Raw genomic sequence first — 16,187 nt, forward strand, 5'->3', positions numbered from 1 at the left:
ATTTTTTAGATTAGCACCATAAGTTTTATGTCTATTAATTCCACTTTTCCATTTCTAAAGCTAATTGGTTACCGGGAGAACGTGGAAAATACCTTATCGATTCCAATGTTGTCGACAGCGTAGCTCCGAGCTTTTAAGCCATGTCCAAGTTCCAGAGGAACATTTGTAAAGCTTGAATCCTCAACGAGTAGCTGATTGTGACCAGAAATCGAAACCTTATCGATAATCACTTTTTTATTATTTTTAATTCGTGAAAACGACTCTTATTTTTAGCATTAGAAGTTAAACTCTTTTCCATTCGCATTTCAAGCGCTCAAATATCTAATTAAGTTTCTTGAATTATTTTGTAGAATTATTTTTTAATGAAAATTTCAATTTAGGCTATTTTTATTCTTATTCTGAAGAAAGGAAGCAATCTTTCTTTTTTATATACGCTTCGAAAAATGGTACAAGACATTTTTTTTTAATATCGCTTGAAATTAACATGAAATCAACGACCTTTTTTCATAATTATAACTTTGCAAAAAATCACAGACAAAAGATTTTTATTTTTTCTGCCTCTATTATTTTAGTAAATACTCGTTTGTTAGGATAAGTCTCTTTTAAAGGTATATTTTAATTTTCTTCCCTGTATTTTTTCGAAATTGTAAATTTTAAATTTTTCAACGTAAATATCGAATCAAAATGTAGATGAAAAGTAATGTAGTTTAGAATATTCTATTTCTCAGTCTAATTTTAATCGTGTGTAAATTTGTTGAAATACTAAATACTGTTAGGTATAATCGTTGTCTATTTCCCCATTTTTACAACAGAACTAGTTTTAATCAAAATTCTGAAAAAATGTACAAAAATCTATTCCCATATTTGTTAACTTTATCAGTCCTTCGACGACGAAACCAATGGTACTAGTTTTTGTAAATTTTTCTATTTATCTATATGTATCCACTTATGTATATGCATTATGTAGTAAGATAACCTACTTAAAAAACAGCTTTGCTCATTTTTTTCGTATGTTCTATTTAATTTTAGAATTCGTTATTTTTAGTTATATTTTTAGTTTTCAAAAAACATTTACTCGTTAAGATAACAACTTATGTACTCGAAAAGTAAAAACATGAAAAATCTTCTTTGTTACCGATGTGTTAAGATTCAAAACTTTTTTCAATAGTTAAAAGTAGAACGAAAACAAAAAATGAATGTACATAGTTCTAGAATTAAGGATCACTCCTGTATATACAATCGTGTTTAGATTAGGTTATAAACGTGTTGAAAATAATGATACCCCTATGTAAATTTTGTATTTATTCCTTTACTCTGCATTTCCTATGTATTTCATATGTGATACTTTTGCATTCGTTCATGTTGTGATATTTCTGTGCATTTCTATTGCATCTGTGATATGTTGTGTATGCATGCTTTGTATATTTTCCTGCTTTAAGTTTACTTACGACCATTTGTTTAGAATTTCACTCTATTTTTTCTAAATCCTTTTTACTTTTCACTTTTATCTTTTATTTTTCCATTCAAATTAACGTAACGTAAACTCTTTTTAATCAAAGGATGACCACTTTTGGACTTTAAAATCTGTTTAGTAATCGTAATTTTCGCGTATGCCCTGCATATAAATTTTTTTTTAGTCATCCTAATCATTTCACAATAATTGGCACTTAAGTACACTATCAATGTTAGGGAAAATTAGATCAGGTACCATCAGAAGTCAGAATCTTCATTGTCAAACTTCAGTAAATCGAAAACAACAAATTAGGATAGATTTCGAGATGAGTAAAAATCCTCATTGGAATTTTTTCAAAAAACCAAAAAATCGTCAAAAATCTTAAAATTTTTTATAAAGTATAAAAATACAAAAGATGTACAAAATTGTACCATCCTCAAAATTCCTCTTTCGAACTCTATGACCTTCAAAACATAAAAAATTAAAAAACTAGATAAGGTCAAAACAAATCAAAATTACCTTTGATTAAATTCAATAAAAATAATACAAAAATCATGCATCGAGAATAACTATCTCTAAAGCTTCTAGCATCTCTTTTCGAAAACTTATCTTTTCAATTAATCTCAACAAACTTGCATTCTCCTTCGTAACTTTCGGATCGAATAAAATACTATATTTCTATATAGTCAAACCATTCTTTAAATTTCCACAAAAATTCAATCTAATTTATCACTAACTTTCGATTAAATAAAAATACTATATCCATATAGTCAAAATATGTTCTAAATTTGTATAAAAGTTTAAAATCGTTCAAAAGTAAACATTTTGATAAAATTTCCTTTGAGAATTTGAATCATATCGAAATTCTATAATAGTCTTTTCAATTCATCAAATAATTCACGATCCGATTCTTTCGAATTTCTCAATCATTTTGTCAGTCATCTTTTATAGGTCTTCTATGTCAGTTTCAATTCAACAGTTTGTTTTGACGAAAGTTGTGAATTTTCAAACCACATTGCCAGGTCTTAGATCGCTTGCATTGACAGGATATGGCAATTGGCGAGATGTTCCTTCTTCGTCATCACATTCAGTCGAGAATTTTCATCCTATAGGACAATTTTTCCAAATTTTCATGTTACCAATGAACAGCAGCCAACTTTAATGCATTGGCATTGTTGCTCATTGTAACAAATGTGTTTTGGTTAAATTAGTACTCACCTTCTGACATTTTCGCTTTCAGTCATTTCTGACATTCTGATTTTGAATTAGGATCACTGATTATCTCCCATAAGACTCACTGTTAGCATAAAGATTTGACAAATGAAGTTATTGTAGATTTTCCCATAAGTGCGACAATAGGTCATCAAAATGTGAAGGAAAAGATTCCAAATAATGGACATATTCGAACGCTAATACCCACACGACATCCCAAAAATTGTTATCATCCTCGATTTGTCTAATTTGAGCCAATTTTCCTTCTCCTTCCTTTGCACATGTTTTCCTGATATCTTCAGACTTGAGCAAATCAATGTTCTCAAGAACAATAGTTCAATCAAAAGTCTGAATTCCATTTCCTTCGTATTCCAAGGCGAACCTAGTTTCAAAAGTTCTATAATTTTTTTTAAGATCTAATACTTCAATTTCTTCTTAAGTCTCACCTTCTTGTCTCAAGCTGCCAAAACGCGTATAAAAAAACAGCCAACGCCTCAGCTTGCTTCTTTTTTCTTTGCACTTAGACGCAGCCTGATCATGTCTAGAATATTTACTCCACTTCATTCCTTTTCGGACTCAGTATGGCATTTAATGTATTCAATGTCTCTGACAGTGAATCATTGGTGTTGCACTGATATGAATCAGGGGTGAATGGACAAAAAGTAAATATTTTCTAAAACACTTTCGAAAACTCTGCTCCACTTTTTAAATCTTGACTTCAATGGACGCTCCTGCAGGCCCTTAGCCAGCTAGTCGCTTGCACTAGGACAGCTATTGACCTCGCAGAACGTTCATTGATCTTTCAGACCCAATTAACCACCTTTCTTCGACCTTCCCGAGTGATTCGAATGGTAGGACTTGGATATATCTTTGTTAAACCATGCTCACTCTATTGAGGTGTAGGAAGGTGAGTAGTTGAGACCTTGATTTTGTCCGTATTCTTCTGCTCACCTGCAGTGGAAAGTACGGAGGGGCAGAGGGTATCCCAATGATATTTCATGGCACCTAGGGTTCCAAGGCATAATCTCCTCAGGATTCTTTGGCGTCCGTGCTTCCCCCTACGGTTCTGCATCCCTTGAGTGAACCAAGGAAGGGGGCATATGTGAGGGGACTTATGCCTTGCAACTCTTAGGTGTTGCCACATATCATATATCTCTCCGCGTCTATGTGTAAGATTACTCCTAGAAGAAGATGTCCCTACTTAGACCAGTGGGAGAAACTTCCCCTCCGACTTAGCGAGATGTCAGCATCGAGCCTCGGAGAATCGGTAGCTCTCGCCACTTATATTAGAAACAAGGAAGCCGAAACTCCTCTCTAATATCAGTCCAGTCGCGTGGGTATTATCCGGTTAACCCAGCACGACATTTGTTAAAGTGTACTTTTCGTCAATTTAAAGAATATTCATTAGATTAAATATTCTTAAACCTTTTATCGGTTAATTGTTATACACTACCAATCGGTTCTAAAACAATCGTTATTATCATCGCATTTCGCGTATCTTTATCTACTCTTGCTAAGGTAAAGTTCTCGCCGCGTTTACAATAACACCAACAATGGTCGTAAGTATTCAACTTCTTCCATATTTAATACGTTAAAATGAATTTATTTACCTGTTATTATTAAGATATAAATAGTTAGCTTTACCAACTATTTATGGCGTAATTATAAGGTGTGTATTACAATTACATCGAATACACGGAGTATCTAACTAGGTGTTGTTATTCTTCTAATTTATTTATGTAGGCGCTTAATGAATAAATGTAGATAGGTGAATTATTAGAGTACTGACTCCTAATTAGGTGCTAATACACCCCTATGATAGGTCCTCGGACAGATCATAGACGGATTTTTGTAAGGATTGATCAGATTAATGGCATTCGGCTCAAGCTATCCAGGCAAATATACTTTACATCAAGTTCTAGGTCTTTACATTGGCACCCTAGGGTTAATATATATCGTTAGGTGTTTATTATTGATCTATTTCTCAAAACCATTAGTCCTATTAATCCCTTTACAGGGTTGGGGGCCGTTAAACTATATGCACGTGATGCCCGAGTTGGTATCTAGATCTACACAATACCACTGAAAAAAAATTTCAATTGTCAATAGTATTCAAGTAAACCACCGGTTACATGATTTTTCAACTTTTTTTGAGAATTACCCAAAAATTATCGATAATTTCAAAGTTTTCTGCAAGAAGTGAACTTCGCTCTTCTTTTGAATTGATTTTTCATCAAAAATTTAGAGTTTTGAGCCCCCCTCCCTCCGCTAGAACAGCGGAAATTCCAATCTAGAATGTTTGTTGCAGTTTTTTAAAATTTTCAAATTATAGGTTTTACCATAAAAATGTAACTTGCATCTTGAAAGTTCAATTTCGAGTTTCTTATTTTCATCAATAATGATGAACTTTCCATACAAGTACTACCTATTTTCAAAACTTATCCAACGAGTTCGTTCGAATTTTTCAGAAAAATTATGCTCCCAGACTTGTCTTGACTACTCAGACTCATTTTTAAAATTTTCCATGTGAGAGGTGGAAAGGTGGGTTAAATTCTTTGAAACATCATCTACAGTAGGTACCTATTTCATCAATCATGCCCACAAATCATTAGCTAAGAAGAGGGAAATGGGTGCCTGTTATTTCAAAAATTCGAACTATATTGCCTCCTTTATTTTATACCAACGTGAATAGTGATTTTTTTTTAAAAAAAGTATTGCATCACGCATTAAAATTCTGCTCTTTTTAATTTAAAAACAAATGCAAATTTGCCTTAGGTACATATTCGAGAATTTTTTGTCGAAAAATTTGAAATGGATCTGGAAGTAAGAGACACGAGTACGTATTTGAGATCTACAATGTTTTGAGAAGAGGGAAGTGTGGTAAAAACATTCCAAAACTACAAAAAACAGTATTGCGATCATCTTTAAATATTTTGTCACCACTTGAACTTCTTTCTTTCTTTTTCATTTTTTTTTTTTTTTTAATTTTAAATAGTTAACTGACTTACGACTTACATATGTACATAACTGAACTTCCGACTCATTTCCTCTACACACCAACCTTTCAACAACTATGAACCACTATGGTACATTGGGTACTTGGGTAGGTACATTACTAGGACTGAAAGTAAGGAAAGATGCCTCACTTCAGTTCTAGGAAATACGTTTCCCGTCCTGCGAACTGAATAATGATTTTTACTTTTTTTCTGTGAAAAACATGAGAGAAAAATTGAAAAAAAAAACGAAATAGGTATGTTTTTTCCGCAGAATTTCGAATAGTGAGTACGAATTTGGATACAGCAGCGATAATATTTTTCAGATATCGCAGGATGAGTAATTATAATTAAAATTAAAATTGCAATATCGGAAACCAGTCAACTGCGCTGAGCAATTCAACCATGTCAAAACAACTTCGTCAGTATGTTACTGGAACTGATAGCGAATTTATGTTGTTACTAAATGGTACCTATGGGTATTTTCTATGTTTACATAAAATTAAAATTTCAAAAACGTGTTCACTTGTTTTGATATCTACCCAATTAATTATTTTCAAAAAATGGTACATAATAATTTTCTGTAAACATCGCGCGAGTTTATCACCAAAAGTGTTGAAGTGTTGTGAAATTGGACATCATCAATCAAAACACTGTCATTACAGGCGGGTATCAGATTGTTCAGAACAAAAAATAAGGAAAAACACCTACCAAGCCAAGATGTCACCTGAAGAACCATTCTGTGGACAAACATTACTGACGATTGGAACATACTACAAGAGGAATATCAGCGGTTACATCGATATGCCAACATGTATACTTGGTTCGATTTTCAACCTACTCAACTTGGTGATATTCACAAGGAAAAACATGCGTTCGCAGATTAACCTGATATTTGCAAACCTATCCTTGGTAGATTTACTCACTTTATTAACACTGATTCCATTTTCGTGGCTACATATAACCGAACGCAATGTCAATATTGAGGGACGAAGTAGTTACGAAAGAGCATTACTTTTCATCATCTGTCATGATATTATGGCCACTTTTCACTTCATATCTGCATTTCTCACCGTCATGTTGGCCATATGGAGATACATAGCTGTGGTGCATCCCTTCACAGGATGGTCTCGGTGCAATATGAAAACTACACGATGTGTGATTGCTGCTGTTTACATAGCGTGTGTCTTGCTCAATATACCGATGTATTTGTCACGTGATATCACCACTACAATTAAAAACAATACGATTGTTTACATACCCGGTTTCAAAAGAGATTCTATTCTGTGCACAGTTGCATTCGCAATTAAAGGAGTGCTACAGTGTTTGCTGCCATCGGTTTTGCTGCCAATATTCAGTTTTAAGTGAGTAATTATTCTAGACCTACAAGGTGTTGAGTAATTACAAAATATCTAATTATTGTGTGTGTGGTTTTCTCAGACTGGTTGTAGTCTTAATGGCGAGAAAAGAATCTCAAGAACAATCAATTCCATCTTCAAATGCGCAAAATCACGAAAAAAAGCTCAAATTGAAACAGCAAAACGATCGATCAATTGTCATACTGTTGGTAGTAATAGTATTATTTTTTATTACAAAGGTCCCGTCTGGAATACTCTACTTGATGTTCATAATTTATGGTGGACCGAATAGTTCACATAATGTATGTTTTTTTGGCCTGAGAGCAATATTTAGTACTTTGACCACGATTAATATGTCAGTGACATTTGTGTTATATTACACCATGAGTCAAAATTTTAGAATCACTTTGAGATCCTTGTTTAAAAAGGATGATATTCCATTTCAAAATGGAAATATATATTTTGTTTTCAGTAATACGAAAAAAACTGACACGTGTCTAGAAACTAGTTAGATTTTAGCGAAGGTAATTTTTTAAGAGTCAGATGAGTTTGAAATTTGGCAGTTTTTGAGTTCCATTCTATCTTCCCACTCACATAGAATCCATCCTGTGGAGAAAATGAGCAAAAATGTCATTTTAGAGAGCTCAACACTCAAAGCGTGGAATTTTTAGTATGTTTTTTTTATCAGACTATAATAAGTACAAATCTGCCTCATGTATAAACTTTAAAAATTGTAGGTAATATTCATCTTAATAAATAATTTTGTTTATCATTTTGTAGCGGCATCTTCATTCAATTTGATTCCTTAGTGATTCATTCATTCGATTCGCTCAGTCGGGAAAAGTCGTTCACATATCGAATTACTTCAAAATTTGTATGGATATGGTAAGTTGATGAGTTGAAGAATTTTTTGGTTTGTTTAAGTGCAACATTTGATTTGATTTAGTAGTGATTCAGTCGTTCTCGAGCGAATCGTTCGCAAGCATATCAGAGTTCAGTTTTTAAATTATAGGACTAAAACTGTCAAGTATCGTCGTTTCAGCTATCGGTACTTGATTTGATTTTTTCGCGAACGATTGGCTTCAGTAGAAAAGAATCGTTGACAAACGAATCACTTGAAAATATCCAATGGATATGTGATGGATTGAAGAATTCTTCGTTTTGTTTTGGCGTGCACCATCTGATATAATTCCGTAGTGATTCAATCGTTCGCGAATGATTTGACGTTACTGAGCAAATCGTTCGCGAACGAATCAAGTCCACTGTTTGATGATTGGACTAAAATTGTCTAGTGTTGTCATTTTCATGCACACATGACCCAATCCTTCATAGATTCATTCGTTCGCGAACGACTCTTCTCCTCTGAGCAAATCGTTCGCGAACGAATCAAGACCAGTTTTTCATGAAAAGGTCAAATCTGTCAAGTTTCGTCATTTCATTTCTAACCCCTGCATCTGATGTGATTTTTTTAGGTGATTCATTCGTTCGCGAACGATTTGCTCGTTAAGGGAAAATCGTTCGTGAATGAATCATTTCACAATTATTATTTCCATTAGTCGATTGAATATTTTCCAGTTTTATCTTGGGGTGTGTATCATCTGAATTCTGATATGATTCAGTAGTGGATCACTCGTTCTCGAAAGATTTGACATGGACAATACTGAGCAAATCGTTTGCGAACAAATCAAGACCACTGTTTGATGATCGAACAAAAATTGTTGGTTCAATTCATCAAAGATTAATTCGTTCGCGAACGAGTCTTCTCTTCTGAGCAAATCGTTCGAGAATGAATACAGTCCGGGTGTTCATGATAAGGCTTAATCTGTCAAGTTTCATAATTCCATCTCTAAACCTCGCAACTCATGTGATTTATTTGGTGATTCATTCGTTCGCGAACGATTTGCTCGCTGAAGAAAAATCGTTTTTAAATAAATTGTTTTACAATTATTCCCATTGATAGATTAAATATTGTTTTGTTCCATTTTGAAGTGTGTATCATCTGATATGATTCAGTCGTTCTAGAATGATTTGACGATTCTGAGTAAATCGTTCGCGAACGAATCAAGTTCACTGTATCATGATCGGACTATACGATTGTCGAGTTTTGCCATTTTCATGCACAGCTGATTTTATTCTCAAGATATTCATTCGTTCGCGAACGATTCTTATCCTCTGAGCAAATCGTACACGAACGAATTAAGTCCAGTTTTTCATGATAAGGACAAATCTGCCAAGTTTCATATTCATCTTATTTTCATCTATAAACCATGCACATGATATAATTTGTTTTGTGATTCATTCGTTCGCAAACGATTTGCTTGTTGAGGAAAAAAGAAAAACCGAAAAATCGTTCGCGACATAATTCAGTAATTGATTCAGTCGTTCTGGAATGATTTGTCGATTCCGAACAAATCGTTCAATAACGAATCGAAGTCCAGTTTTTGATGATCATACTTGATAAAAATCGCCGCATTTTGGCATTTCATATACCTAAACCTTACCTATATGATTTGTTCATGTTCAGCAATTTATTGGTTCGCGAATGACTCTAATCTTCTGAGCAAATCATTCGTGAACGAATGAAGCCAAATCTGTTGAATTTCATCATTTCATCTCTACACCCTGCACCTGATGTGATTTTGTTAGTGATTCATTCGTTCGCGAACGATTCGCTCGTTGAGGAAAAGTCGTTCGCGAATGAATCATTTCACAATAATTTCCGTTGATGGATTGAATATTGTTTCGTTTCGTTTTGAAAAGTGTATTATCAGATATGATTCAGAAGTGATTCATGTCCTTCTCAGTTCACGAATGAATCAAGTCCACTGTGTGATGATTGAACTAAAATTGTCAAGTTTTATCATTCTTATGTACGCACCTGATTCGATTCAATTCTTCAGAAATTCATTCGTTCGCGAATGATTCTTTTCCACTGATGAACAAACCACTCAGGATTTCAAATTAATAAATTGACGAATATTACACTATTCACCTCCTGTTCTTTGCGGTCCTTGTATTGAATTGAATCACTTTACAAAATCGATTGTAAACTATTTCGTATAATTTTTATCATTTCTCGCGCCACCAGCAAATTTTCAATTTCAACGTTTTGAGTGGACTGAAGATGGTTCCCAGCCATCAGCGACTTTTTTTCGAATGTTCCAGTTTTGCAAAAATACACTAGAAACTATAAGTGCCTAATTTCTCTTCTCAAAATGTCGGAGTTCTGAAAATTGACATACATATTTACATCACAATGTTGCCATGAGGGGGAGGAGTTAGAATTAGAAATATTCCTAACACTAGAGAAATAAGGTATTGCGATCTTTTGAAATATTTTTTCGGCAGCACATAAGAAACGGAGGAAATGGTTCATTACATTACGAGGACCAAAAGTCAGGAAGGATTCCCCACTTTATTTCTTCCAGGAAATGTGAACTTTGGTTCACTTCTGCAGTGCCCGGAAAAAACATTTCTAGTCCTATGGGTTGAAACAATGACTTCTGAATAAATTGGGAGAAAAAACGCGGCGCAAAAATGAAACGTAAAACAATTAATGTTTTGTCGTGGAATTTTCATCGGTAGATACGAGTTTAGATACAGCAGCGATGATATTTTTCATATATTGCAAAATGAGTAATTATAATTTAAAAATATAATTTCAATATCGTAAATAACAATCAGTTAACTGCGCTGAGCAATTCTAAAATGTCAAGGCTATCTCGTCAGTATATTACTGGAGCTAATTGCGAATTTATGTTATTTTCTGAGTGTTTAGAATAATAGTAGATACCTACCTATGTACCTACCTAACATGATAATTTGTAGTAAATGTCGCGCGAATTTATAACCAACAGTGTTGAGAAATTTAACGCCATCGAATAAAACATTTCCATGACAGAGAGTAAGTAATTAGTACCTATTATATCAAATTCATCAATTAAAAAAAGACAGAAAAACACCAAGCCAAGATGTCACCTGAAGAACCATTCTGTGGACAAACATTACTGACAATTGGAACATACTACAAGAGGAATATCAGTGGTTACGTTGATATGCCAACATGCATAATTGGTTTGATTTTTAATATACTCAACTTGGTGATATTCACGAGGAAAAAGATGCGCTCACCAATCAACCTGGTATTCGCAAACCTATCCTTAGCAGATTTACTGACATTATTAACATTGATTCCAATTTCATGGCTACACATTGCCGAACACAATGTCAACGTTGATAGAAAAAGTAGTTACGAACAAGAACTACTTTTCATTTCCTGCCACGATTTTGGGACCACTTTTCACTTCATATCAGCATTCCTCACCGTGATGTTGGCTATATGGAGATACATAGCTGTGGTGCATCCCTTCACAGGATGGCCTCGGTGCAATATGAAAACTACAAGAAATGTGATTGCTGCTGTTTACGTAACGGGTATCCTGCTCAATTTGCCGATGTATTTGTCACGTAATATTTCTATTAAGAGAGATAACAATACGATTGTTTACGTACCTGGTTTCAAAAGAGATTCTATTCTGTTCACAACCGCATTCGCAATCAAAGGAGTGCTGCAGTACTTGTTGCCATCGGTTTTGCTGCCGATGTTCAGTTTCAAGTGAGTAATTATTAGTCAAAATCAATAAATAGGTGCATGGTGTTGAATAGGTACCTATGTACATAACTACAAAATACATAATATACTTATCTAATTTCGTCCGTGATTTTCAGACTGGTTGTGGTCCTAATGACGAGAAAAGAATGTCAAGAACAATCAACTCCATCTTCAAATGTACAAAATTACGCAAGAAAGCTCAAATTGAAACACCAAAACGATCGATCAATTATCATATTGTTGATAGTAATAGTATTATTTTTTATTACAAAGGTCCCGTCTGGAATACTCTACTTGATGTCCATAATTTATGATAGAAGTGTTTATAATCGTGAATGTTTTTTCGGCCTGAGAGCAATATTTAGTACTTTGACTGCGATTAATATGTCAGTCACATTTGTGTTATATTACACCATGAGTCAAAATTTTCGAATCACTTTCGGATCCCTGTTCAAAAAGGATGGCAGTTCATTTCTTAATGAAGATATAATTGCATTCAGTAATACGAAAAAAACGGACACAGTTCCTGAAACTGGTTAAGCTTAACGAAGAATGAAAACCGCCCAAATTCGGTATTTATACTTAGTCTTGGTTTGGCGTTGAATTGAAAAAATTTGAGTGCATACATAAAGGGACGACATTGATCTGAAATTGGCCTGTTTTTAAATATTTGTGGGGAGGGGGGTGCAGAGAAGCGACAAAAATCAATCGATATAAATTTAAAATTGGCATAACATAACTAAAAATCAGTGTCCTAGAACAATTTGTATGGGAGAAAAATGAATGCTTTGTGTTTTTTTGAACTTAGAAAAGTGGGGAGAGACCTAAATGTTCCTCTGGAGAGTTTTAAGTTTTCAACTTCTTCTCGCCTCCCCCCCTCACCCCTTTGAAGCTGCAAAAACTATTTTCACGCCTATTTTCACGGGTTTTGATTTTGTGTCATCGCTGAAGCTTCTTCAAATTGACATTTTTTTCTCATTAAAGTAAGTATAGGTACATACATTCGTCAAAGAAAATATCTAAAAAATGCTAGAAATAATTTAAAGCAAATAAAGTAACTATTTTTGAGGGGGGAGAATTATTCTTGGGGGGGGGATTAGATCTGATTAATTATTTAGGTCTATACATATGCTGTACATCACCTAGCTTGTAAGTTGATCTTGTAAATGCAGCACATGCTGCCTGTTACAGAAATAAACATTGATTGAATTTGATACGTGTATTTTGAAAATTGTATTTTAGATCTAATCATATGACAACTCTGATCCCATCAAATTGGATCCAGAATATTCTGCGGATCTGATCTCATCTAATATCATCAAATAGGTTAATTAGTCTCTATCAGAGCTGTTTAAACTGCAGCATATTTGTCCCATTGGATTTGGTCAGATGAAATAAATGAATACGAATTTTATTTTTTCAAAATGTGACAACTTTATTTGAACGATAGGTACTGTTAGTCTACAGTCCAAGCGCGAAAAAGTGTTATTTGAGTTGGTTGTTTTTGGGGACAAAAAAAGACACAATTTTTTTTTTAATTTGGTAGAGGGGACTCGGCACTTTTTCGCATAAAAACGACTCTGTGGAAGCAATACGGCCTTCGGGACGAAAAATACGCACCTACATGATTGCATCCATTCATCCCACGCTGATATAGACCAACTTTGTGAAAAACGGCCGGCACAATGACCCGCAGGGAATTTTCAAAGTTATGCATCCGGGCCATTTCATAAAAAAAAAAAAAAAAAAACAGGATGTACAACATTTTGACAACGTGACCATGTGACCTATCAATGTGGGTTAAAATTTCGCGAGAAAACCGAAAATCTCAATGAAAATTTATTTTGAGCGTCTCATGAAAATTTTGAGCTAAAAAATTGCATGAATCATTTCTCAAGTAGGTACTTTTAGTCTGTTGTAACATGTGACCTATACAAATGGAATTACTTCAAGGAAGCATTCAAGCAGTCAAAGTATTCATCAAGTTCTTCGATGTGGATAATGAATTTCAAACCGATCCTCGAGGATGCTTTTGTAGTTGCCGGATAATAGTACCTACTCTAAAAATACCCCGAATTAGAACCAGAGCTTCCGGCTGAATCACCGAGTCGTCTACCAGGTATTTTATTACTAGAGGCGTCGACAGGACTGATGATAAATTTAAACGCATTATTTCGATGAATTATTTAAATCGGAGTTATCTTCGATACCCGGGAACAAAAACAACTCAGAGGGATCATTAAACCAAGAAATTATTTATTACGTTAATGACCGATATTTCCATGCTAAAAGTGGTACAAACGGTAAAAGAAAGACATAGGCAGGAACCTAGGTCTTAAACATCTACGAGTATTGTGCCGAAATGATTAACACATCAACTCAACTCCAGAGAGCTTGAGATTCCGGTGCTAAGTAAAGAGCTTGATTTTCTTGATGCACTTTGTACTCGTATGTACCAAAGTACATCGCGCACATACAATTCCCCCACGTTACCATACTTCCAGTATAGAGGGAAGTTGTATAGAAATTCGGGCCGGGCACTCACGTAGATAGCGCTAGTGAGCTGGCAAATTTTTACATTTTTCAGACAGGGCTTTTCTTATCAGCATTTACAAAAGCAAAAATTTCAAGGGTTAAAACTGAAATGAATAATTCGATGTAAGTACATTATTTTTATGATTATTATTGCATATTAATCATGACCAAATCATATTTTCATTTTTAACTTGTAAATCAAACATTTTGGTAAAATACAACTGATAAGAAAGGGTTAAGAAAAAAGCCCTGTCTGAACTCTAGAACAATGGGCACACTTGCGCCAGTGAGTTGCGCCCTCTATGTGAGAGACCGGTCCGAATGGGTGGAGAATAGATCGCGTAATCCACCCTTTGGGAATGATTAAATTAATAAATGCTTAGGCAGTTGGGCCATCCGTATACCTCACAAATTGTCGAGTTTTGTCGTTTTTATGTAAGGTAAAGTACCAGTTATGGATAGGTTTTTTCAACAATTTTTTTTGGGCCCAATTTTGAACCTTTTTCCAATCTGATGGTTTGTATGTGTAAAGTGAAGCTTTCTGCACAAAATATATGAAAAACAATTTTTTTTATCGAAACCTCTATTTTACAGAGCCATCCAAAAAACCCTCAAATTATCCGAAACCGGACTTCGGGCCCGGTTGCGGATAATTCAACCATTTCTTATGAAAAAAAATACACGCGTTGAATACACCCTAAACTATCATGCTATCTTGTCCGAACAGAAAAAAAATTTTTTGGTTCCAAGTTTTTCAAGAAAAAAAAAGTACCAATTGAGGATAGAAAAATCCATTATCCGCAACCGGGCCCCATCTGGAATAAGTTCAAATTTTGTGCTATTTTGCTATAAAACGTGTTTTATTGTAATTAAGAACAATCAAGGCTATAAAAACGTAAAAAAAAAAAAAAAAAAAAATCAAGAAAAAATTGTTTTTAGAACACTTAAATAAGTGAGTAAATCAGCATACTCTATGATGAACATCAAATTTCAACTGGCCATAGCGCCCAAATGCGTCTATTTTCTCTAAATTGATCGATAAAATGAAAGCCCGGTTGAGGATAGGTCTGAACTAAAAAATTTGGGGCCCGGTTGCGGATAGGTCCCGCTTGAGGATAGAAATTTTTTTTCAAATTTAGAAAAAAAATTGCCCGAAATACAGTCTACACCATAAATAAGTAATGTTTAAGCCACACTAGTTCTCCAAATTTGAAAACATGCTCAATTATCACACATTTTATACCTCATCAAATAAGTATGTAACAATGTGACTAAACATTCGCGAAAAATTTTGAAACCCTCAAAAACGGATTCTTTGACTTATTTGCTATCAGAATAGTCCATCAACCGCAAAAAATAACAAATTTATTTACCTTTTTCCATTTTTTCAAAATTTTACAAAATGAAACACCTCGAAAATCACCGAAAATTTTGCACTTTTATTTCAGAATTTTTTTATTAGGACTTCGGAGTTGAGAATCACGATGTAAAGCTGTACACATGTTAACCTGATGACAAAGAAGAAGATATCATTTTTTTTTTTTTTTTGGTCACATTTAGCGATACAAAATGATTATCCATAACTGGTGTCGATATCCGCAACTGGTACTTTACCTTACACTTGATTCAATTCTTCGGTGATTCATTCATTCGCGAACAGGGCTGTAAGGTAATTTATGTTGGTAAATTACGGCGGTATTTTACCGTATTTTACGGTATTTTAACAAAAGTTTATTACTGTATTTTACCATAATTTACAAAAAAGCCAAATTAACACTTTTTTTTCATCTTTCCTTCAAATTTCCATGGAAATTTATGATTTGAAAGTTACCAAAAATTTTCCCCATAAATTTCCAAAAAATGTCCATGGAAAATTTTCTATAATCTTTAATAACACCTAAAACAGATGAAAATTTACTTCAGAGGCAGGTCAGAAGTTCAGAACTTCGAAGTCAAACTACAAAAAATAACTCTTCAATCTTCATATTCAAATTAGTAAAATACCATAAATCCTGTAAAATACC

The 16,187-nt window shown here is 33.9% G+C and overlaps 2 protein-coding genes across 2 annotated transcripts; both read left to right on the forward strand.

Annotated features, from left to right (window-relative positions):
- Positions 1-6,008: 6,008 nt before the first annotated feature.
- LOC135834519 (probable G-protein coupled receptor 139) lies at positions 6,009-7,874 on the forward strand. The gene is made up of 2 exons (XM_065348447.1): positions 6,009-7,022; positions 7,099-7,874. The coding sequence occupies exons 1-2, from the start codon at positions 6,064-6,066 to the stop codon at positions 7,526-7,528; spliced, it is 1,389 nt and encodes a 462-aa protein (XP_065204519.1). The 5' UTR covers positions 6,009-6,063; the 3' UTR covers positions 7,529-7,874.
- A 2,460-nt stretch (positions 7,875-10,334) lies between these two features.
- Positions 10,335-12,842, forward strand: LOC135837761 (G-protein coupled receptor dmsr-1-like). Its single transcript, XM_065353143.1, has 2 exons — positions 10,335-11,631; positions 11,745-12,842. The coding sequence occupies exons 1-2, from the start codon at positions 10,988-10,990 to the stop codon at positions 12,166-12,168; spliced, it is 1,068 nt and encodes a 355-aa protein (XP_065209215.1). The 5' UTR covers positions 10,335-10,987; the 3' UTR covers positions 12,169-12,842.
- Positions 12,843-16,187: the final 3,345 nt, after the last annotated feature.

The sequence above is a fragment of the Planococcus citri genome, chromosome 2 (assembly GCF_950023065.1).
Source record: "Planococcus citri chromosome 2, ihPlaCitr1.1, whole genome shotgun sequence".
NCBI classification, from domain to species: Eukaryota; Metazoa; Arthropoda; class Insecta; order Hemiptera; family Pseudococcidae; genus Planococcus; species Planococcus citri.